The sequence below is a fragment of the Tachyglossus aculeatus genome, chromosome X2, assembly GCF_015852505.1.
Source record: "Tachyglossus aculeatus isolate mTacAcu1 chromosome X2, mTacAcu1.pri, whole genome shotgun sequence".
In the NCBI taxonomy this organism is placed as follows: Eukaryota; Metazoa; Chordata; class Mammalia; order Monotremata; family Tachyglossidae; genus Tachyglossus; species Tachyglossus aculeatus.
Genome location: NC_052100.1, coordinates 22,777,868 through 22,802,601, shown reverse-complemented (window position 1 = coordinate 22,802,601; position 24,734 = coordinate 22,777,868). Strand labels below are relative to the sequence as shown.

The following is a 24,734-nucleotide window of genomic DNA, read 5'->3' as shown; positions in this document are numbered from 1 at the left end:
CCGCCAGTTATTTTTAATTTAACTTTCTGTCCCCAGCAGGAGAGGGGCAGAAAAATGCTTATTGTGGTTCCCATTCTGCCTCCTGGCCGCAGACGATGGGGGAGATGGCTCTGTTTGATCCAGCCGCCTCACTGCTCTCTGACTAGCTATGATGGACTGTATGCCAGTGGACTTCTGCACTTAGTTTGTGTTCGACCCCTGGATAGCCCAGAAGAACCAATTCAGCGGACAATATCCCTGTGCCACCCCCTTCCCCGGGGCTCTCTGCCTCCGTTGGCAGCTGCAGGGATTAATCATGCTCCCTGTCTCCATGGTGAGTGTTGGCTGCTGCTTAGGAGAGGCAGGAGTGGGAGGGAGATGAAAACTTGATTGTCAGCCCCTCTTCAATGGATTGTTTTTTTTTTTAAAAAAAAATGAGGGGGTTGGGAAGAGACGTGAGGAAAGGGCTGAATTGGGGACTCTGGCAGAGGAGAGTGACTCAGAACCAGGTGGAAGGGGAACAGAATGGCCTATGGGGAGGAGGAGGGGAAGAGGAAAGTGATTTTCCAGCAGGAACTCAATGTTCTCTGGGGTGCGTCCTTTGGATTCTGGATTACATCGGCAATTAGTGTGTGATGTCACTCCACATTTTATGGATTGTGGCCTTTTGGAACTAGGAATAGTATGGAAAAAACCCTCTGTGGGTCATACTGCAATTTCCAGCAGGGAAATTCAGTCACAACCTAAATAAGAAAGAAACTATCAGGAGCATCATCTTCAATATGCACATACATACATGTATGTGCATTCACGGGTATAAAACCAATACAAACTGATTCATTCATTCATTCAATCGTATTTATTGAGCGCTTACTGTGTACAGAGCACTGTACTAAACGCTTGGGAAGTACAACTGTGGAAGTTATTATAATGCTACTGACGCCTGCACATGGCACTTGTACTCATGGGCAGTTTGACATTTGCCTTTTACAAAATGTAAGCCTAGAGGGTCAAAGTAAGCCTAGAGGGTCAAAGAAGCCAGACTCCAGCATAGTCTTTGATGCCCTTCTATTTATTCCCTACATTCAAATCCAACTGTGACCATCTCCACATTATTGCTCAAATCTGTCCAATCCCATCTGTCTCTACTGCTAATCTCCCTCCTGCCATTAGGCAAGGTTCCTCTGCCTACCCTCTTGGGCCTCTCCCCTGATTAATAGGCACTGCAGCAGCAGTCAGCAAACATCACTTTCCACGCCTATCTCTTCGACTCTATCATTGCACTACAACCAGCTCTCCATAGGATCCCCAAAACACTCCAGCTCAAAACAATGATTCTTCTTATGTGAAGCAGTGTGGCTTAGTGGAAAGAGCACGGGCTTGCGAGTCAGAGGTCATAATAGCAAGGTGTGGTGGGGGGAAAATGGACATGGGGGTCCAATGAGGGAGTTAAAAGTCCGCAATAGTTGGTATGGGCAGTGGGCATGGGAATCAAAAAGAGAGGAGAAATCGTGTTGCTGAGCAGAGGAAAGGGTAGAGTTTATAGAAGGATAGTTTTGAGATGGACGAGTTGGGCACGGTGCCAGGATTTCCATCAGTTGTGCTCTGCAGCATGAGTGCATGAGCAGAGGAAGCCTGCTATGGAGGTGACCCGAGGCTGGGGTCGGAGGTATGAAAACAGTGGAAGGACAAGGGTGCAAGGAGGTTGAGCTGGGTAGAGAGGGATCTTCCAAGGGTCCTGTTGTCACTGTCAGACAGAATCTGGGCTGGAGGGATGATTGATTTTGATCCAGTAATGGCATTTATGTTCTTTCAGCATTCTGCTCTCCCCAGTACCAATGTGATGTCAGACCAACCTTATTTAGCCTTGTATTTTTGATGAAGAGCTAGGGCAGGTTAACTCTGACTCGTAAGTGATTGGGCTCTCATCCTGGCTCATTGAACAGTCACTTCAGCCTTCAATCCTTCCCACCTGCTGCTTCTCCTTAATCAAGCCTCGGGAGATCAGGAAAGACTGTAGCTACAGGGTGCCACTTCCCTCCTCTACTACTTTTACTCCCAGATGTACCTGATTCCAACTGACCTCCCTACTGGGCCCAGGGCAACTACCATCTCTTCCTTGGCCCCAACAGGGCACCATTCACCCTACCACAATACACCAAGTCTTTAGAAAGTTTGACTGATTGACAGACCACATACTCCTAACAAAATAGTCATCAGTTTTAGGATGAGTGATTGCTTCCTAATCCGCTTACCTCTGCTTGATTAATTAAATCCTGAGTACTCTTCAACAGCCCTTCTCCTCTAGGGAAAAATGAAAAAAACAAATACAACAGTTTACTACACTGTGCTAAGTGCAGAATTGCTTCATGCCTACTTAATGTTTTACTACATTCATATTAGTAGGGAAGCAGCACAGCATACTGGATAGGGAACGGGCCTAGGAGTCAGAAGGTCATAGGTCCTAATCCCGGCTCTGCCACTTGTCTGCTGTGTGACCTTGGGCAAGTCGCTTTACTTCTCTGTGCTTCAGCTACCTCATCTGTAAAATGGGGATTGAGACTGTGAGCCCCACAGGGACTGTATCCAACCCGATTTGCTTGTATCCACCCAAGCGCTGGCACACAGTAAGCGCTTAACAAATACCACAATTATTATTATTATTATATTATGGGTTACAGAGGCACTCATATGATTAACTTTTTTAACGATATTGAAAAGTGGAGTGTCCCTCAACTTTTCTATCTTCTGAATCTATGGGTACTAAAAGATCAGAGTCCTCTCTTAGTGCCCTTAGGCTGCTCCTGGCAGAAAGTCAGACTCTAAGAGGTTGCATGCCGCGTTGTTGCAGTGTATGCCCACAGCAATGCAGGATCTGACCCCTGGAGTGTGCCAAAGGGTCTGACTTACTGTCCTGGGAGAACTGGGCTAAGTTATCCTCCTTTTCTTCAGAAAATACCCTACATGTGAAGGGCAATTTAACAATGCTGAGAATCCAACCTGGCTTGGATTTTATGGTTGCTTACCTTGCTAGGCTTGTTACACATATTAAGGCTGGGCACTTCCAAAACTACACATTCTTTCCGGGAACATTCAGGCAAAAAGGCCCCTGTTGGCTCTCCAATTACTGGGGTGGACAGTCCCCTTTGCCTGGCACATGCCTGCCTTGGTGCACTGGGCTTTGAAGGCCCTCTCTGCTGCCAAGGATCTGAAGATACTCATTTCTCACTGCTCTCCAAGGATATTTTGACTTCACTACGATTCTAGACTTGGAACATTATTCCCCAACGAAACAGGTGAAACTTTGTTTTTCCTCCCAAGGTACGTAGTTGCTAGATTACAAAAATGCAGATGATGCAAATGAGGAGCAGTGTGGCCTAGTGGCAGGGAACATGTCTACCAACTCTGTTATATTGTTCGCTCCCAAGAACTTAATACAGTGCTCTGAACACAGTAAGTGCTCAATAAATAATCGATTGAAAGAGCATGGGCCTGGAAGACAGAAGATGAAGACCTTTTTTATGGCATTTGTTTAGTGTTTACTGTGTTCCAGGCACTGTACTAAGAGCTAGGATAGATACAGGCTAATCAGGTTGGACACAGTCCACGTCCCATATGGGGCTCACAGTCTTAATCCCCATTTTACAGATGAGGGAACTGAACCACATAGAAATTAAATGACTTGCCCAAGGTCACACAACAGACAAGCAGCGGTATATTGCTTGACGTAGTAAGTGCTTAACAAATACCACAGTTATTATTATTATTATTACCACCTCAAACATTCTGGGAAAAGTGGAAGCTTAAGATCTAATCGTGATGCTGACACTACAACCAAAGGAGGAGGTGAGAATAGGGCTAGATCACAGACTGATTTCACCTCCTCTGAGCCAGGCTCTATAGATCCAGCAACCCTCCTGACCGCAGTTTAAGCCCTTGGCCTTTCCTCAGTTTTAGCAAAAAAGAGCTGGTAGAAAACCCTCTTTTTATCAAACCTTTTCTTTTGAACTTCATAAATGTTTTTAACAATGACCCATTTGTAATTGCAAAATAGACATTTCTCTCTGTGGCTGAATATTTCTTTCATTTAAAATGGTGAAGCGTACAGAATATTTACCTAGAAAACAAATACATCGAATAAGCCATGTTAGATAGGCTTTGTCCATGACGAACAATAATCTCGGTCTCCTGATCCTCCCATTTCTCGGCTTCACAGTCTACAGCTGATGTGAGCAATCGAAGTTCAAGTCCAAGTTTTGCTATCTTTGCTTGTTCCTAGAAGTTGTAGATTTGCAACACAAAGTCTTTTTCATTTTTAATTTCTGAATGCAAATGAGCACCAACTGATAGGAAAAAGGAAAGTCTTACCTCAGAATCAAGTTTGACAGGCTTTAAGGATTTCAGGTTTGCATTATGCTTCTGTTGCAATAAAAAAGTTGAAAAATATTTTAAAAAGCGCTCCTTACTAACTCCTGAATAAATAACTGCAATGAACCACCCAAAATATACTCTTTTGGAACAAGTAGTTTACAACATTACTGAAGGTTTGAGGTAATAGTATCCCACAACTATCAATCGATCAATAGTATTTACTGAGCAAATGCTTACTATATGCAGAGCACTGTACTAGGTACTTGAGAGAGTACGATACAACAGAGTGGGTAGACATATTCCCTGTCCACAAGGAGCTTTCAGTCTAGAGAGAATTATATTATAAAATAAACTGGGTCTTCGTTGTCATTTGCGATTCCATTCTTTGAAACCTTTTTTGATAGCTCAATTTCAGCAAGCTAATTTTGGCACGAGTCCTCCCTGTCCCCAGCAAATTATAACAAATTCCACCACGGAGAAGTACTCACTACAATGAAGTTTTATCAGTGCTTCAAGCAGCTGTCCATGATTATATTTCCAATACTACTATAACAAATCTAGAGCTGGAAGGGACCTTGAGAGATCATCCGGTCCAACCCACTGCCTCCAGGCAGGTGAATTAAAACTCCCGACAAAAATGTACAGCAGCCCCACCCCAATAATCAGTGACTCATGGCCATTCCAAGGGCCTTTGGAAAAAAGAAGATTCCCGAGAGTATATCTGTTCACCCCTCCCTCAGCTCCATAGCACTTATGTACATATCTGTAATTTCTTTATATTAATGCCTGTCTCCCCCCTCTAGACTGTGAGCTCATTGTGGGCAGGGACTGGCTACCAATTCTGTTGTATTGGACTCTCTTAAGTGCTTAGTACAGAGCTCTGCACACAGTAAGCATCCATTAAATGTGATTGATTGTTGTGGAACAGGGAATGGACCCTGTATTTTTGTTGAATTGCCCAAGGCCTTAGTACAGTCTACTGCACTCTGTTGATGCTCAATAGTGTTTACTCACTATACTAAGCTCTTGGAAAGTACAAACCAAACAGGTGGTATATTCCCTGCCCACAAGGAGTTTACCCTCTAATGTAAGACAGACAAGTATTTACAAACTGAGTAATCAAAATAGCTTATTGAATGTTCAATTGACTACACATACATAAAACATACAAGTGCTGAGGAAGTAGGTACATAAATGCTAGAGATGGCTGAATGGGTTTTATGACTTGGGATGCTGGGAATTTGTCCGGGAAGGTATGTTGGAAGAGGTAGGCATTCAGGAAGGCTTTGAATATGGTGAGGGCTGTGGTCTAATGGATTTGGGTGGGAAGTGGGAAAAAGGGGAGAGTTCCAAGCTGAGGGAACAGTGTGAGCAAAGCGCTGGAGCGCAAAGTACAGAAAAAGAGCTATCTTGGGAGGAACAAAGTGAGAGGGATGGGAAGTGGTGGGTTGGGAGAGCAGATATGCAAGTTGGGGTGAGTTGGTGCAGAGCCCATAAACCAATTGTGAGAAACTTAACACCATTATTACTCTGCGGTAACTGGAGTCCCAGGCCGTATATGGATACCTGTCTCGGCTCATTTGAATTCCAGGAAATGTCTCAATTTGCCATTTAGTTTTCCCCATGCAGCTACTGTCAAAATTTCATTTACATCTATTTTTGAAATTATAACGATTTGCTTGTTCGAAGACATGGACAATTGTAATAGAAATATTTGAAACTTTTTTAGCGCATTTCCATTGTAAGGAAAAGATGTTCCAATGAAGGGAGACTCCCTTCATTGAATTTGGTTGTAATGGGATTTCATAAATATGCCAAACTGTGTAGAGGATAAAATTATTTAAGAATCTTTGATCTCCAGTGGAGGATTTACTAGCATTAAATTACATTTTAAAATTTGACCCAAGAGCACTTTAGCTGACTGAAAAAAAAAATCATAAAACAACTTTTCTTTTTTAAAGTAGAAAAAAAGGTAATTGTATTTCAGGAAAAAAAAACAAACCCAGGCCACAGCCTGAAATCACTTTGATACTTTTACAAGAAATAAAAATGAAAGCCTCAACAACCCAACATGATTACAATTAGAAAGAGGGTATAATTTAGACTGTTATAATTAACTTTTGAGTGTTGACCAAATGTCAAAATAAATTCCTGAACCTAATCCTGGCTCTGCCAACTGTCTGCCGTGAGACTTTGGGCAAGTCATTGAATTTCTCTGTGCCTCAGTTAGCTCATCTGTAAAAGGAGGATTAAAACTGTGAGCCTAATGTGGAACAAGGATTGTGTCCAATCTGATTTGCTTGTGTCTATCCCAGCGTTTAGTACAGTGCCTGGCACACAGTAAGCACTTAATGAATAACAAAACTAACAAACAAAGAACATCCCACTAATTCTAGGCTAAAATTCTTCTCTGTTTTATGAGCAATGGAGAAACACTCTGCTCCAGGGCAGCTCAAAAGCACATATACTGCAGTTTAAGGGTAGTAGACAGATCCATCACCCAAAAACCTCTCTTTGGGGAATTGAAGTATATGTAATAAACTTGTCCCTGGATGTTGCTTGCACATTTTAACAGCCTGTACAAGTCATGGGGAACTTGAATACTTTTACAAACACTGGGGCAAATAAGTTGGCTCCAATAATTAGCATGATCAAAATATATTTGATAGAAAGCACCTAAAATCAATTTACAAACGGCCCTAGCCCATAACAAGTTTAGTGTACTCAACCCCTTTAAGCAAGTCAGCTAAAAGTGTCACGCCTAGAGCTGAAAATTGGCTATTTGGTCTAATTAGTTGATGGTTTCTTAAATTATACAGTTTGAAGGCTAAAAATTGAGAATAAGATCTTGGGGAATTGTGTGGGGTGTATTAATACTAACTTTAGTCAGGCATTATATAAAATAATGTTTGTGTCCTCAATTTGGGGTTTAAAGGGGGAATAATAACAATTGTGGTATCTGTTAAGTGCTTACTAGGTGTCAAGCACTGTATTAAATGCTACGGAAGATACAAGGTAATTGGGTTCCACATGGGCCTCACAGCCTAAGTAGGAGGGAGAACAGGTATTGAATCCCCATTTTTCAGATGAAGGAACTAAAACCCAGAAAAGTTAAGTGATTTGCCCATGGTCACGCAGCAGGCAAATGGGATTAGAACCCAGGGTCTCAGACTTCAGGCCCGTGTTCTTTCCACCAGGCTATGCTACCTCTAAGAATTTCACTATTAGCAGACATTATTCAGCTAGCCTCCATTCTGTCAAACCCACAAGTACCTGACCCATCTCCTCCAATTATTATCGCTGCCCATTTCAGTTCTTCAGATGACAGTTTCCACCTCTGCGGATTGTGGCTCATCCTGCCACAACCCTCTCCCCTCCACCTAGCAGAATCCCTGTCCAGACCACATCTTTAACTCCCCCGTTCCTCCAGCTGTCCTACTATTGGTCTTCTACAAATTTCCCCTGCTGACATTTGTTGGATGAAAGGAACTGGAAACAAAGGTGTGTTCCTTCTATTTCAGCATATATGTGCAAAAATAGCGATTCTTCTAACATCTGAAATGATCTCTTCTTGAACAGTACCAGCTGGTGATATGTCACATTCAGGGAGTTTATACTCTGTGCTCATAATCTAACACATCAGAACAGTTTGTGGTTCTTGGGCTGAATGACCTAGTCATTCAATAAAGAAGCAGTGTTGCTCAGTGGAAGGAGCACGGGCCCGGGATTCAGAGGACCTGAGTTCTAATCCCAGTTTTGCCATTTATCTGCTGTGTGACCCTAGGCAAGTCACTTAATTTATCTATGCCTTTGTTTCCCCAACTGTAAAAGCGGATTCAATATCCATTCTCCCTCCTACTTAAGAGCATGAGCCCCAAGTGGTCCAGGGACTGTATCCAACCTGATTAACTTATATGTACCCCAGTGCTAGAACAGTGTTTGACAAATAGTAAATGCTTAACAATAATAAATTTAAAAATGTTTCTTTCAATAAGCAAGTTTCACTGAGTAATTTTAAGGAGAGGGAGGGGATAGACCACCTGTCAATCATCAAGGGGACATCCAGGATATTCCAGAAAACACATATGTAAGGGAAGGTAACGTCACAACAAGGAGGTACTCAGCTTTTCTTCTGAAAAGCTGTAATTCAAGAGGAAAGGGCAAAATGATTAGAAGTGCAGGTTAGGGGTGTGGGGGGAAGGAAGGAGACAGGTGCAGGTTCAGAAGAGTGAAACCTGAGCTCTCTAGGTAAAGGGCAGCCAAGAAAGGAAACTAGTTACTCCTTGCCCTCTACCCTACAACTCACAAGCTTCTAGAAGGTGGCTAGGGACAAGGCATCTCTTGTTAGACTAATCTTTCAGTTCTAATGAGAATCAAATCCTGCAACTGCTCTGGGAGCTAGAGAGTGAGGAGATGATTACCTTGCCTCAAATATATTTGGCCATATTCCCTGGTACTTATCTCTGTGGTTGGCATCACCTTTTGGATAGTTCTCAGTTGCTTAAAAGGAACATGAGAGGAGATGTTTCCGCTCCTCACTGCCTTGAAGCTGAAGAGCCGCTCAGGGCCCAGACTCCATCTCCACTTTCATCCTGACTGCCAAGGGCCTCTCAGAGGGTGGTGGGGGCCTGTGGTTGCCCAGGGATTATGGCTGGCAAGGGTAAGGAAGAACTCTGTCACTTGCTAAACCACTTCATTACGCCTTTCTCACTCAGAGCCCAAGACTTCAATGTCTTCCCAGTCCCCTGCCTGAAATCTGTATTCTGGCCATGGTAGGACAGGAAGAAGGGGATGGTAGTGAGGAAGAAGCAGACTGCCCCAGTTCCCAGAGGCTCCCAAAGAATGCAAGACAGTTTAAGTAGAGGGAGGAAAGGAAGTATTAAGGTAGAGCAGAGGAAAGGCAAAATGCTATTATAGCTGAAATGTGGAATAAGAAAGAAAGGGGAGATTTCAGAATCAATGCTTGAAGTACAAAGATGCCAATATTTCTGTCAGTGGTCAAATGGGGGAGAGAGATTAGATTTGAGAACTAAAAAATGAAGTGTTCTGCCTTTTCCTTATGGTGTATGAGATGACAGAAAGACAGCCAGGAAATTATGTTGGAGAGAGAGAGAGAGACAAAAATGAGAACAGGCAGAGAAGTGGCAACTTATATTGTTCATGTAGACAAAACCACCCAGGGAGAGACTTTGGAGGAAAAGCTGGATAAGAGTAAAGATGACAGACCTCAGGGAAAAGTGGGAGATGAGAAAGAAAACCAGAAGAGACCCAGAAACCTGGGTTGAAGTTTAAAAAAAGTGAATATCCACTGAAGCAAATAACTAAAATGATAAAAATGAAGACAAGATCAATGGAATTGGTCAAGAATTTATTTGAAGACTTTAGAATATATCAATTTTATAGGCTTAGCATACCCAATAATAGAAAGATTGTTAAAAACTAGAGTAAAATGCTAAAAGCTCACCAAACCACTTGTATAACTCCCTTGAAGATTTAATACACATGCACACACAAGTAGCTAAATAACTTTACTCAAAATAGTAATCCTTTCTCCTAATCAATTGGCAAAGATGGTATATGAATACACTGAAACCCTACCTCTTCCTGTTCTGGTCTGTCCAGCCCATACTTGATTAAGCAAAAATATGCAACTCTGGATTTTTTAAAAATGGTATTTATGTGCTCACTGTGTCAAACACTGTTCTAAGCACTAGGATGGATACAAGTTAATCAGGTTGGACACAGTCCCTGTCTCACATGGGGCTCAGAGTCCAAGTGGATAGTTTGGAGTAATCTCCTTCAATTCGCAGCGGGTATCCAACAAGTTTGGGTGCTTATAAAAAAGTGGAATAAGGCACTAAATAAGGGCTTAGTACAGTGCTCTGCATACAGTAAGCGCTCAATAAATACAATTGAATGAATGAATGGAATGGATTTCTCCGTCAGCTAAAAAACAGCCATCCTCCATTAATGAGGTACAGCTACTGTCCCCGTTTTGCAAATATCTCATCCCCTTTTTCTGCTCTTGTGACTCAATGACTTCACACTACTGGGTATCATATTCAAACCCCCTGGAAAGTCTCTCTGAATTAGAAAGGTTCCAGATTCCATCTGAGTCCTATGTAAAGCCATTCACCAATCCCCACCAGCCAGTCCCATAGCTGGTGTCATCCTCAATCTGACCTGCCACCAGCTTGGCTGCTCCAAGTTCTCAGCTCAGGGTTTGGGACATCCCACTCTGCTCTTCCAGCAGTGACTCTGCTCCCTGCACTCCCGCAACCCCCACCCCAAACAGCTGGCTCCTTGGTTCCTTCGTCCCACCCCCAAGAACTAACTTCCCCCCATCTCCTCTGCTATTCTCTGATTGAGTGCTGCTTGCCACTCTCCCAAGGCTGCCCTGGCTCCACTGTTCCCAGGGCTAGTGCTCCCCTATGTGACTCTATTCTAATAACTAAGTTGTTTCTCCTTCATTGCAATCAACATAGGCAGACTTGCTACCTATGACTAGGCAGAATGATGTGAATTTTTCAGCCCTTTCCAGTAACCTGCTGTCTTGCTGGGCTGTTTCCTTCCCAGCAGCCAGAACTAGGACAAAAGAGATGTGAAGTATTGTTCAAAAAGAGGATTAGAGAAGAAAAGATGTGTTGCAGATTCAGCTGGGAAAGGCAATCAGAGGGACCTGCTGTTAAGCTCCCTAAAACAAGACGACAAGACTTGGGTTATATACTTCTTGATGGGCCTCCATTTTCTTTGCTAGCTTTCATAAACCAAAACCTTGATTTTCCCTTTCCCTACTTGAGAAGAATTACATCCTGATGTTGTACAAAAGGGACTGAAAACTATTTACTATGTTATGATGGCAAATGAGGTACCCCCAGCCAAGAAGCTGGAGGCACTGTATGCCAAAGACTCTCAAAAGAAACCTGAGCCTCCAATCTCCTACCAATAAGGAACAGCCAAAGAGCGGGAGCCATGAAGAGTTACAGTATTTTCAACATTACAGGGACGCTGAATAGTTTTAGTATTTCTGATTCCAGGGTCGGGTCATTTCTATTGGTTGAAAGAAAAAAAATTATCATCAAGTATCTTTATCATCACAAAATATGTTTGCCAAAAGATATTTGAATTTCAACAGCCAAGGAACTCTGAAACTCATACAGGCTGTGAGCCCCATGAGGACTCTGTGCAACCTGATTATCTTGTATCTACACCAGCTTTCCGTAAAGTGCTTGGCACAAAGTCAGCACTTGACAAATTCCATTATTATGACTATTATTATTATTACTGTTATGAAGACAGAGCATTTGGACCTATTTGGATTATTTGGTCACTAGCACAATAAACTCATTTACAGCAAATTTTGAGCCAAGAAAAAGCCACCATAATTAAGACTGGATTTACAAAAAATTGCATGATGAGGCCCCAGTAATCACAACAAAACAAAACCAATCAAAACTTTGTTAGACTATGTTTTTGGATTTAAAGCTAGAATTTTTCAGTTCTCTCAAAAGGGGATCATTAGTAGTGCATCACTTGGACAGCAAGTATGATATATGTAAATTATATGTTAATATCTGAGGGAGATGGGGGTTTTCAGCAGCCAGTTAATACACTCTCCTCCCTTCATCTCTCTCCTTGGCTGGGGAAGATTTATGCCATCCAAGCAGAAATGGGCTCCTCCCACCTTTACCCTCCTCTATAAGCTCTTCTCACCTCCAAAGAAATCACTGGAGGCTGCACGTCCCTTTAGGACACCTAGAGTATAATCTTTCGGATGCCCCATGGAAGGTATCCTGAAGCATCACAGCGGGGTTGGGGCAGTGATACTGAGACACCGCAATTACCCTTGGATGCCGATGGCAATCTAGCCTCCACCTCCTCCACTGCCCTCTCTAAGGTCACCAATGACCTCTACTCCATCCTAATCCTCCTCGACCTCTCAGCTGCCTTTGACACTGTAGACTACCCTCCTGGGAATATTAGCAAACCTTGACTTCACTGAGACCATCATCTCCTGGTTCTCCTCCTATCCCTCTGTTCGCTCCTTCACAGTCTCTTTCATGGGCTCCTCTTCTGCCTCTCATCCTCTGTGAGAGTCCCTCAAGGCTCAGTCCTGAGTCCCCTTACATTCTCCATCTACACCCACTCCCTTGGAGAACTCATTCACTCCCACAGCTTCGACTTCCATCTACATATGGATGATTCCCAAATTTACCTCTCCGGCCCTCACCTCTCTCCTTCTCTGCAGGCTCACATTAACTCCTGCTTTCAGGACACCTCTACCTAGCTGTTCTGCTGACACCTCCAACTAAATGTGTCCAAAACAGAACTCATCTTCCCACTTTCTTCTCTCCTTGACTTTTCCATCACTGTAGACAATACCACCACTATCCTTCCTGGCTTAAAAGCATGTAACCATGACATCATCCTGGACTCATCTCTCTCTCTTTTCAACCCACATATTCAGTCTGTCATCAAATCCTGTAGGTCCTACCCTCACAACATCTCTACATTCCTCTCCATTCACACTGGTACCATGCTGATAGAAGCACTTATAAGATCCCTCCTTGACTACTGGATCAGTCTCCTCGCTGACCTCCCTGCCTCTTATCTCTCCCCACTCCTATCTGTTCATTCAGTCATATTTATTCAGCACTTACTGTGTGCAGAGCACTGTACTAAGCGCTTGGAAAGTACAATTCAGCAATAAAGAGAGACAATCCCTGCACACACCCGGCTTACAGTCTGGGGGAGTTGGGGGGACAGACATACTTCACTCTGCTGCCCAGATCATTTTCTAAAATACCATAAATAAAGTCCATGTCTCCCTACTGCTGGAAAACCTCCAATGGTTGCCCATCCATCTCCACCAACAGACATTCCTTACCATCAGCTTTCAGGCATTCACTCAATCAGCTCTCCCCATCCTACCTTACCTCACTAATCTCCTACTACAACCCAGCCTGCACGCTTCACTCCCCTAACCGCCAACCTTCTCACTGTACCTCGATTTTTATCCCATCACCGACCCCTTTCCCCACATCCTCCTTCAAGCCTGGAACTCCCCCTCTTCCTTCATATCTGACAGACCACCACTCTCCTTCAAAGCCCTCCTAAAAGTATATCTCCTAGAGGTCTTCCCTAACTAACCCTTCATTTCTCCATTCTATCTGCCATCTTCTCTATGTCACCTATGCACGTGGGTGGGTACTCCTTAAGCACTCTGATCCTCCACTTCCAGCTCCAAAGCACTTATATAGATATCCTAAAACATTGCCATTTCCCCTATCTACAACTTACTTTAACATCTGTCTCCCCTTCTAGATTGTAAGCTCCTGTGGGCAGGGATCATGTCTTCCAACGCCATATTAATGGATTCTACTAAGTGCTTTGTACAGTACTCTGCTCACAAATGTCACTGATTGAGATCCATATTCTTTCACCTTGTCCTTTGGATCAATTTTGTGCCTGCTCGTCCTCCTCCCGGCCACTTCCTTACTTCCTTAAATGAAAACACCACTAACTACTGAAAGGATGGGTTCAAACTTGGACTGTTATCCAAAACACTAGGGATATAAATCACTCTGATTATCAATGGAGTTTATCATTCTGAAATTTTGCTCATTAATGAAATTTACTGAACCAAAAATAGTCTAGTAGTTGACAATCATTTGCATACACAATTAGTCTACCTCTCACACACACTCAAAAGGACATAAGCAACCTCAAAACTTACCCCTGGTCTTGGGAGGGAAAGACAGGCCCGCTTCTCTCCTATGAACAACACAAATATTTAAAACCAAAATCTGTAGGCATGATTAATGAACTGAATGAATTGCTTACTTTCCTGCTTTAAAATCCCAACCAACGGAAAACATTATTCTAAAACAAAACCAGACAAAACCCTATCCTACTGGGGCTAGCCCTTGCAAGTCAAAAACCAAATGCTTCCATTTCGTTTGCGTTCCTGAGAATGAAACACTTGCACACCCGTGCCAGGTAAAACGCCCTAGAAGCTGTGAGAAAAGCAAAAACACAAATATTCTCTTCTACACCTGTTTCATTTTCTTTCACAATTTTGCTTTCATTACAAATAAAACAGAGAGTTTCAAAGCAAAAGAAAATGCAGGTAGGCACCGTAACTGTAGATGGCTTTCTTCTAGTATTCTGTGGTAGGGGACGGGATCCAGGTCAGCCGCCCTGATGATTCATCCAATTCTACCAAGCACCAACCAACACAGGGGAGGGTAAGAGGGATGTCAGGCCTGTGCTACTCCATCCTCACTCGCACCCGAAGTTATGCTGTTGCATGCCCTGACATTCTTGGACATTTCGAGGCCATGCATAGCCTCAGTCTAAAAGACTTTGATTCCAGCAAATATCTTGGCCTCTGAGTCTCTCCTTGCTCAACTGGTGTTGTTGGGTTTTTTTTACCTTAAATGTGATAGCCAAAGCTTTTCATTCAGGTAACTTTATTTGTTTCTTCTCTCAACTATCCATACTAACAGAGGTGTGTGAATATTCTATATACAGGGATGGCATCTTGCTCTACCTTAGAGGTGACAATATGGCACTGCTCTGTCACTTTATATTTCCTATCTGATGCTAGTATTCTCGGATCAGAACAATTCCAAATACAAATTTAGAGAAGATGCAAAAAGTAGATTTGTTCTTCATAATAATTAGATTGAATTTTTATCCCCCAAAATCTCCAACCAGAGAGGATAATAGGCTCAGCTTTCCACAAAGGCTCTTCCTCAACGTCAGAAACACTGAGAAAATGCCACAGGTTTCAAAGATGTCGTTATTATCTTCGAGAATGGTAAGACACTTGACAGTGGAAACTTTCAAGGCATCTTATTGCTTGCTGTTCATTGCTGGCAAAATCCTAAGCAAAATCTTCATGGACTGGCCGTTGAAAAATGTGGCCTTAGACCAAAATGCAGTCAAGCAGCCATAATTTGGGCTGTCAGAGACGGGCAGAGAACACCACCAAAACCTCTATACTGATTTCAATGACCTGACACTGTCAAAAGAAATAGGCTCTGGCGGCTAAAAATTTCCCCAGGCCTATGGTTACTCCACAGCCAGAAAAATCAGTTAAATTGCTTTTTCTGGCCTTTCCTCCATCCCCAAACAAGTAAAACAAGGCTTTTTGTTGCTCGTTCAACCTATTTTATTCTGCCACAAGATATTTGGCATCTGGTGTTAAAACAGGCTTCAAAGTCTTCGGGAAAATTTCCAATTCTACAGGATTTGAGATCACTGAAAGGTTCCTGAGATGGTCACTCAGGAGCTGTGTGTGCTGATGTGCTCTGGGAGCCCAACTGCACAGAAAATAGATAAATAAGAACCATTTAACAGTGCTATATGTGTCGATGATGCCTGCAATCCTCTGTCCTACTGCCCCATGAAAACCTTATCCACAGACCAAGGAACTCTGCTGCTTCCCCCTTATATGCAATTTATTTTAATGTCTGCTTCCCCCACTAGACTGTAAGATCCTGAAATACAGACATTATGTCTACTAACTCCACTGTACTCTCCCAAGCCCTTAGTATGATGCTCTTGTCCAATAATTTGGAGGAAAGAAACAGAAAACCAAATACGCAGACCAGGATGCCCTTTGGGAAATTGGCATCGTGGAGCTAACAAGTTGCAGATCAAACTGAAAATCGACAGTATGGTAGGCAAGTCCGATTTTCTTTACATATGAATATATGTGAATACACTTAAATACGTAAATACATATAAATATAAATGTGACAAAGAGAATGATACCAGAAAAGTTACTGTTTGGGAGGAAAGGTGGAATTAGATCATCACCCAATTTGGACAGGGCACAAACAAGGGCAAGGACAATAACTAAGGCAGGATGACCAGGAAATAAAAGTCTGTCGTGTATCCGGCACTCTCATGGTTTTGCCTGAATTAAAGGAGGATGAAAAAGTGAAATTGATCAATGAAAATACTGGGAGGATAAGGTGTTCGTTATTCGAGGAATGGTGCCAAGATCAGATGAGATTAAAATGAAAGAGACCGATCACCTGAAGGAAACGTAGACCATTTCCAACAACTGCCAGCTGCTGCCTTGACTACTGCACCAGCCTCCTCACTAACCTCCCTGCCTCTTGTCTCGCTCCACTCCACAAAAAAAAGAGTAGAGTCGCCACTCCACAAAAACCTCCAATGGTTGCCCATCCATCTACCACCACATCCAACAGAAACTCCTTCCAACCGGCTTTAAAGCACTCAATCAGCTCACCCCCTCCTACTTCACCTCGCTGCTCTCCTACTACAGCCCAGCCCTCTCACTTCGCTCCTGTAGCACCAGCTTGCTCAGTGTACCTCCATCTTGTCTAGCTTGCCACCAACTCCTTTCCCACATTCTCTCTCATACCTGGAACTCCCTTCATATACGACAGATGACCACTCTCCCCACCTTCAAAGCCTTATTATAATCACATCCTCCAAGAGGCCTTCTGTGATTAAGTCCTGTCTTCTCCTACTCCCACTCTCTTCTGCAACACCTAGGCACTTGGATCTGTACCCTTTATGCACCTGATATTCACCCCACCATCAGCACTTATGTACATATGCATAATTTATTTATTTACATTAACGTCTGTCTCCCCCTCTAGACAGACAGGGAATGTGAGACTGCGAGCCCGTTGTTGGGCAGGGACTATCTCTATATGTTGCCAACTTGTACTTCCCAAGCGCTTAGTACAGTGTTCTGCACATAGTAAGCGCTCTATAAATACGATTGAATGAATGAATGAACTCTGTTGTATTGTACTCTCGCCAGAACTTCCTACAGCGCTCTGCACACAGTAAATGCTCTGCACACAGTAAGTGCTCAATAAACACCATTGACTGATTAATGAAACAGTGGGTGAGACACAAGGTTTTGGCAAACAATGAGTACAAGGATGGTGAATGATTTTCCCACATACAATGGTGAGGAATGGTAACAATACTGAGGGAGAAGGAAACAGAGAATACTACTGAGGAAACTTTAAGGTCCGCTAGAATGAGAAGGTAATGTGGAAAATGATCAGCAGGGGCGTTACTGTTTGGGCCAAAAATCAGAATTCACCTCCCACAAATACAAGCAGTTAAAAACCTTTAAAGTAAATGTAATGTAGCATATAAAATATGTTAGTAATTATATGATGGGAGAGTATACTTTTTAAAGAGGAACTTTCTAAGGGATATAGCAAGAGCAAGTAATAATTATAATTATAATAATTATGGTATCTGTTAAGTGCTGACTACGTGCTAGGGTGGATACAATCGGGTTGGACGCAGTCCCTGTCCCGCAAAGGGCTCACAGGTTTAATCCCCATTTCATAGATGGGATAACTGAGGCACAGAGAAGTTGAGACTTACCCAAGGTCACAAAGCAGACAAGTGGAGGAGCCGGGATTAGAACCCGTGACCTTCTGACTCCCAGGCCCGTGCTCTATCTGCTGTGCACATGCAGAGGCAATAAAACTGAGCTTGACCAGGGTTACTTACTCCCCTCCAATTCTCTCCTTTGACCCCCCAATCTGGCTTCTGCCCCTTAACTCCATGGAAACAATCCCCTCAAAGGTCACCAATGCCTTTCTTCCTGCCAAATGCCTCTACTCCATCCTAATCCTCCTCGATCTCTCAGGTGCCTTCAACACTGTCGACCATCCCCCTTCTCCGGAAACGTTACCTACCCTTGGCTTCACTGATGCTGTCCTCTCCTGCTTCTCCTCCTGTCTCTCCAGCTGCTCACTTTTAAATGGTATTTGTTAAGTGCTTACTATGTGCCAGGCACTGTACTATACACTGGGGTTGGCCACGGTCCATGTCCTAAATCATTTTTCTAAAAGCCCATTTAGTTCATGTCTCCCCACCCCTCAGAAACCTCCAGCATTTGCCCATCCATCTCCACATCAGGCAGAAACATCAGCATTCAACTTGCCCCCTTTTACCTTATCTCGCTGATTTCCTACTTTGAGCCAGCCCACATGCTTCACTCTTCTAATGCCAACCTACTCACTGTACTTGAAACTCATCTATCTCACAGCCAATGTCCTCCTTCTGGCCTGGAACTCCTTCCCCTTTTTTATCCAACAGATCAATCACCATTCTCCTCACTTTCAAAGCCTTATTAAAACCACATCCTCTCCAAGAAGCCTTCCCTAACTAACCACTCATTTCCCCAGTCACTCTCCCTTCTTTATCACCTATGCATTTGGATCTGTACTCTTTATGCACTTGACACTCACCCCACCCTCAGCCCCACAGCACTTATGTATATACAGAATTTATTTTAATGTCTGTTTCCCCCTCTAGCTCCTGGTGGGCTGGGAATGTGTCTACCAACTTGGAAGTATCGTATTCTCCTAAGTGCTTAGTACAGTGCTCTGCACATAGTAAGTGCTCAGTAAATACTGATTGATTATTTCTTTAAAGAATTAAAACTATGTACAAATCATTTGTTTCCTAAAACCTGCAGTGACTAGTTTACTTCTCACAAAAATAGATACTAAATTCTACCTATATCTCAATTATGTAAATTTTACCAAGATAGTTTGCAAGGGTCAGTCAGTCAATCGTATTTATTGAGCGCTTGCTGTGTGCAGAGCACTGTAATAAGCGCCAGGGAGGGCACAATATAACAATGTAACAGACACATTCCTGCCTACAATGAACTTACAGTCTACAGTGGGAGACAGACAATATAAATTAATAAAATTACAGATCTGCACATAAGTGCTTTGGTGCTGGGAGGGGGGATGAAAAAAGTCAAGGCTGTGCAGAAGGGAGTAAAGAATGTTACTATTATGGATAGTAACAAACTGTATTTCTCTTTCATTCTAATCTGAAAAGAAAGAACCCTAAAATCTCATTTGATTTCCCTCTTCTCCGCATTATAAGTACAGCCCTAACAGTTTCATGAACAATGAGTAGTATTTAAAATTCTTTAAAAGGGGAGGGGAGGAGAATGGATTTCAGAGAAATAAATCCAAGATTATGCTTCTTTTGTGAATGAATTAAAAGCATTGTCTCCAGAAGTTCCATATTAAACTTACACTAAATCTAATATTTAAAATTTCCTAACTTACATTAATGTCATAAATAAGTCCCATCATTTTAACCCTAAGATGTCAGTGAAAATTAAAACCAAACAAGCTTTAGTGCTTATAAAGGACCTGAGAAATGCACCCTCTTCCCTCAATTACAGATGGAAATCTCACCATTAAATTGGCCTTCTTAACCCCAAGAGTTATTACAACTCTGACTGAGATGCTATCAGGCTGAGTTTAATAGCTACTTCTGAATGAAGACTTTCTATAGTATTTATTCACTCCCAAACATTTCAGTGCTTTGCTGATTACATGCAAGTTTGTGTATTTCACTGTTCATTAATTAAATGGCAATAAATTATTCCACTTTGTATCTAGCACATTAAAATTTTCCCACATTAAAAATACTTGCCAGCAAGATATTTAGCACTCTAAAAATGAATGACATTTTGACTGGAATGAACTGAAATTTTCTTGCAAGTGGTATAATTAACTTTGAAAATACAGTTTCACATCTTTTATCTGAAGTCTGTTATATGCTTATATTTTTAGATGTTAAAGCTGACACGCACACCAATATCCTGAGCAATATTTTTAAAAAATACTACATAGGGAACACAGGCAATACAATTATAGCTCTAAATGCCATCTTATAATAAAAGTATCCCTTTGAATGACAGAATCAAGCTAAATTAAACAGAGGCTCTAACAAAATTAAATAACTCATTAAATAAAAATAAACAGCAGGACACCATCTTGAAATGTTCAATGATGACTGCCACCAATTCTTAGATGACATCAAAATAAATGTCAAAACCATTTCTTCTTTAACATTTTATCACTATCTTCTACATGTTATATAAATACCAATAAACTTACCAACCACAGAAAGTATTCCAAGGTTGTGTAGGCATCAGAAAGATTCCATCCAGGAAGGACAGCAATTCAAAAATCAAATAGCTAAATTCACTATTTTATGAAATACATAAAACTCAAGCCAATAGTACAGAATTAAGATTAAACTTTTGTTTGAAAAATAAAGGACAGTGAAAAACCAACATGGAAAGCGATTTTTAAAAATTCTCCCCCAAATGAAAACCGCAAAATAAAATAAGCCAAAAACTAAGCCTAATCAAATCAAATTCACATAAGAATTAAAGTTTTTGTGTGTTTTATGCTTTGTGGGAATATTGGTTAAAACAATACTAGGAAAAAATAAGGACACTAAAATATGGGTACCAAATGACACTAAAATATGGGTACCAAATCCAAAGGACTTTTTCCCTACTGTATTTCAAATTCACTAGATTTGATCTAGTGGCACCATGAATAACATTTTTGCCCATGTCTTTGATTAATCAATACAGCAGCTAGTTGGAGCTGTTGATATGGTAAAACAGAACTTTAATTTCATGTACTTTAGCACAAAAGTTAAATCTTACTACTTAATGTTGTGACATTTTTTAGAAAGTTATGAATAACATCCTTACCTCGTCGTCCTTCAAATACATCATTGATTTCTCTTAATAACACAGACATGTCAGTAATCTGTGATTCCCAGGCTTCACAAAACACATCTAGATTTTCTTTAGCAATCTTACTAGATGGGTGCAGAGTCAATGTTTCAGCAGCAGAAATGATCTGAAGAAAACACAATATCTTAGCTTGAACCCTGTTTTCAGCCACTTCCCTATGCAAAGTTCTCAGGTAGGCAGCCAGCCCTATGGCCAAAACACCTGGGGTCTGGCTTCTGGTAGGCAGATCATCTGCTTGGCTCTAGCAACCCTGAATTTCAGTGACTTTACATAAGACCCTTTGCCCCTTGATTTTGGTTTGTTCTGTTGTGGTCTTTTCCAATTTTTTGTACTATCTAAATCCTGACTTAGATGTCTCGTTTGTGAATTTGGCTCAGTTGTGCTTGCTGGAGCTTAAGCAGACCTGGTGGTTGAATTCTGGATGGCATTCCTAAGTCCATATCTTCTTTTAACAGCCCGGAATACAGGATGGCAAATTTCAGTTCTAATCTGGGGATATCTAGTTAAGACAAGTTAAATTTCTCCCACTCCATTCCAGTTTGCACTCTTTTTTCTTCTAGCCTCAATATACCCACTGTGTCCCATTGTTGGAAAGAGCCCGGGCTTGGGAGGCAGAGTACGTGGGTTCTAATCCTGACTCTGCCACTTACAGTCTCCTAAATACTTGCGTATTTTGACCACTCCAGTTTCACATTCAATACCTTGAGCAGTTCCTACGGCATCACTTCTAATTAATATCAGGTGACAAGACATGTTTGTAAACAACAAATCCTGGAATGAACTCACTCTCCTAGTATTGAAACTATTTTTATGAGCCTCAGTAGAGCTGTGTGGGGAGAAGTAGGTGAGGAAAATGGATGACAGGCAAATTTTCTAACAGCCCCTTTAGTGATTTGAACTTGGAAACCCAAAGCAAAGAAGACCGAGGAAACGCTTGAAAGATACAGTAACACATGCAGCAGATGATGCTGCCAACTAAAAACTGGGAGTCAATTGTTGTAGAGAGGTGCACTGCAATTGAGAAAGGAGGAACTTTGAAAGCAAAGACTTCGAAGGATTGTGAGGCAAAAGGAAAAACAGTGCCAGACACTGCAAATACCAAGGAACAAAATTAAGGGCACAGTGAAGAATGTTCCCTGTGGCTGACCAATGTGGTGAGGAATGTGCCTTTTCTGCCACAAGTACACATACACAATAGAGTAAGGCAAGGCTGTGGTAGGATCAGTTTGATTCACTCTATTCTTTGCCACTTATTTAAGTCTTGAGGCAGATTGGGGAGAGCCCAAAAGTAGTCTATGAGAAGATTTTAGGAGTCACTTTAAATACAGGAGTCCTCTTCAGAAAAATATGTCTCCAGTACCTAGCTTCATGAACTTATTCTTCAGGAAGTCTGGTTTTGCTCAATGCATGATGTCAATTCCTTGACTGGCCAACTCCAAAGTGCTGGAGTTTATCAATTGTCTATTAACACACTGATGGAATGGTTAGTTTCTTAGTAGGCTGATATAATTGTGATGGTCACTTGCCGGTCCATACACTAAGAAAGGGAGAGAAACCTTAAAAGTGGCTAGAATGGAACAAAATTCACTCCTGGTGACCCCTCCTAAAGGGAAAGATAACCTGCATAAATAACAGGCACTTTGGTGGTGACTCCACCAGGAACACAGCCAATCAATCACAGGGGGAGACTGGAAAATGGGAAGGGGACTAGTTAAGTGAAAAAGCCCCTTGGTCATTTAAAGTTCAAGTGGGACTGAGCCATCCTTGAGACAGGATCCTGGAGAAGAGGTTTCCATGTTGGTATCCGGAAGTTAGGCTTCCTCCCCAGAGTAGGGGACAAGCAATCACTCTGCCACCACTATTTCTCCAGTTCAAGAGTGCTTCCTTTCCCTGTTGAATGAATTTAACCATAGTGGATAACTACAGCCAAGGTAAAATGATTTGAATAGACTCCATAGTGGACAGTTTTAAATAGGGGGAATGTTTTTCTATAACTGGGGCAAAAGGAATTTTGCGAAATTATTTCTCCTGCTTTCTTTCCAGAAAAAATTTAGGGGAAATAAAGTATTGACCAATGTGCGCATTTTAGAACTATGTCCGGGGGTGTGGGGCTCTCAAGTCAAGACCTGTACATCTGCCAGGAGAATCAATCAATCATAGTACTTACTGAGTACCTACTATGTGCAGAGAACTATGCTAAGCACTTGGGAAAGCATAATAGACACAATCCCTGTTCTCAAGGATTTTACGATTTTTGGGGGAGACTGAAAAATAACTTTAGGATAAGAGGAAGAAACTGAATAAGTAAAGCAGTGAATAAGCAATAGGATATGTGCAGGTGGTTGTGAGTAAACCACTGAAGCAGCATGGTGTAGTGGATAGAGCACAGGCCTGGGAGTCATAAGGTCATGGGTTCTAATCCCAGCTGTGCTACCTGTCTGCTGTGTGACCTTGGGCAAGTCGCTTCACTTCTCTGGGCCTCAATTACCTCATCTGTAAAGTGGGGCTTGAGACTGTGAGCCCCACATGGGACAGGGACTGTGTCCAACCCGATTTGCTTGTATCCACCCCAATGCTTATTACAGTGCCTGGCACAAAGTAAGCGCTTAATGAATACCACAATTATCCTTCTAGACTGTAAGCTCTTTGTGGGCAGGGAATGTATCCCTGTTAAATTATACTCTCCCAAGTGCTTAGTACAGTGCTCTGCACACAGTAAGCGCTCAATAAATACCACTGAATGAGTGGTACTCAATCATGCCCAGAAAAGACGTTTTAAGGAGAAAAAAACAAAACAGAGACCATACCTGTGGGCCAGTAACCCGAAAAGTGTCTTCTGCATGGACACAAGTAATTTCAAGAGGTTCTGTCCCAGAGACATGTCTTAACAATTGACAAGCCTAGAAAAAAATTAAACATTTTAATTATCAATTCTTATTCCACCCCTCATCTCATACCCTCCTAGCTCCAAACCCAATTGCCCCAGGCCAGGAGTTCCTCCCTGGAAAGCTGCATTCACTCTTTCACATAACTGGGTCCCAGCTGGTTCACAGTGCGCACCCTGGTGGCTGGAAAGTTAACGCACTTCCTACAAATTAAAAGCCTGTTTGGTTCCTGGGGGTTTAAAATCATGAAAACCTTTCACTTCCTTTGTATATTAATAATAATAATAATAAAAATGGCATTTGTTAAGTGCTTACTATGTGCAAAGCACTGCTCTAAGTTCTGGGGGGGATACAAGGTGATCCGGTTGTCCCACGTGGGGCTCACAGTCTTCACCCCCATTTTACAGATGAGGTAACTGAGGCACAGAGAAGTTAAGTGACTTGCCCAAGGTCACACAGCAGACATGTGGCGGAGTCGGGATTTGAACCCATGACTTTTGCCTCCAAAGCCCGTGCTCTAATGCTCAGTACATTGTTCTACATTCATTAGGCAGGCAATAAAAGTTATTGGTAATTAGAAAACATCTTCCCTCTGGCCTGGAACTCCCTCCCCCTTCATCTCTGACAGACCACCAGTCTCCCCATCTTCAGAAGCCCCCCCCTAAAACCATATCTTCTCCAAGAGGCCTTCCCTCCCTAAGCCTTCATTTCCCCACACCATTCACCCTCCCTTCTGCATTGCCTATGCACGTGGGCCTGTACTCTTGGAGTACCATCCCCAGCCTTTCAGCATTTAGGTACATATCGTTATACCTTGCCAATTCCCTTATTAGTAATTTATTTTAATGTCTGTCTCCCAAATAGACTTGTACGCTTCTTGAGGGTAAGGATTGTATCTA

The 24,734-nt window shown here is 42.2% G+C and overlaps 1 protein-coding gene across 4 annotated transcripts in view; it reads right to left on the bottom strand.

Annotated features, from left to right (window-relative positions):
* LOC119949516 (alpha-catulin-like) overlaps positions 1–24,734 on the bottom strand; it is a 100,916-nt gene that overhangs the window by 4,257 nt on the left and 71,925 nt on the right. For all 4 annotated transcript variants that reach the window (XM_038771363.1, XM_038771359.1, XM_038771362.1 and 1 more), the window contains 6 exons: positions 23,758–23,850; positions 20,906–21,056; positions 14,087–14,124; positions 4,348–4,398; positions 4,097–4,254; positions 2,235–2,283 (listed from right to left, as the gene is read on the bottom strand). In XM_038771363.1, coding sequence (XP_038627291.1) covers positions 2,235–2,283; positions 4,097–4,254; positions 4,348–4,398; positions 14,087–14,124; positions 20,906–21,056; positions 23,758–23,850 — 540 coding nt within the window. The remainder of the gene's footprint in view (positions 1–2,234; positions 2,284–4,096; positions 4,255–4,347; positions 4,399–14,086; positions 14,125–20,905; positions 21,057–23,757; positions 23,851–24,734) is intronic.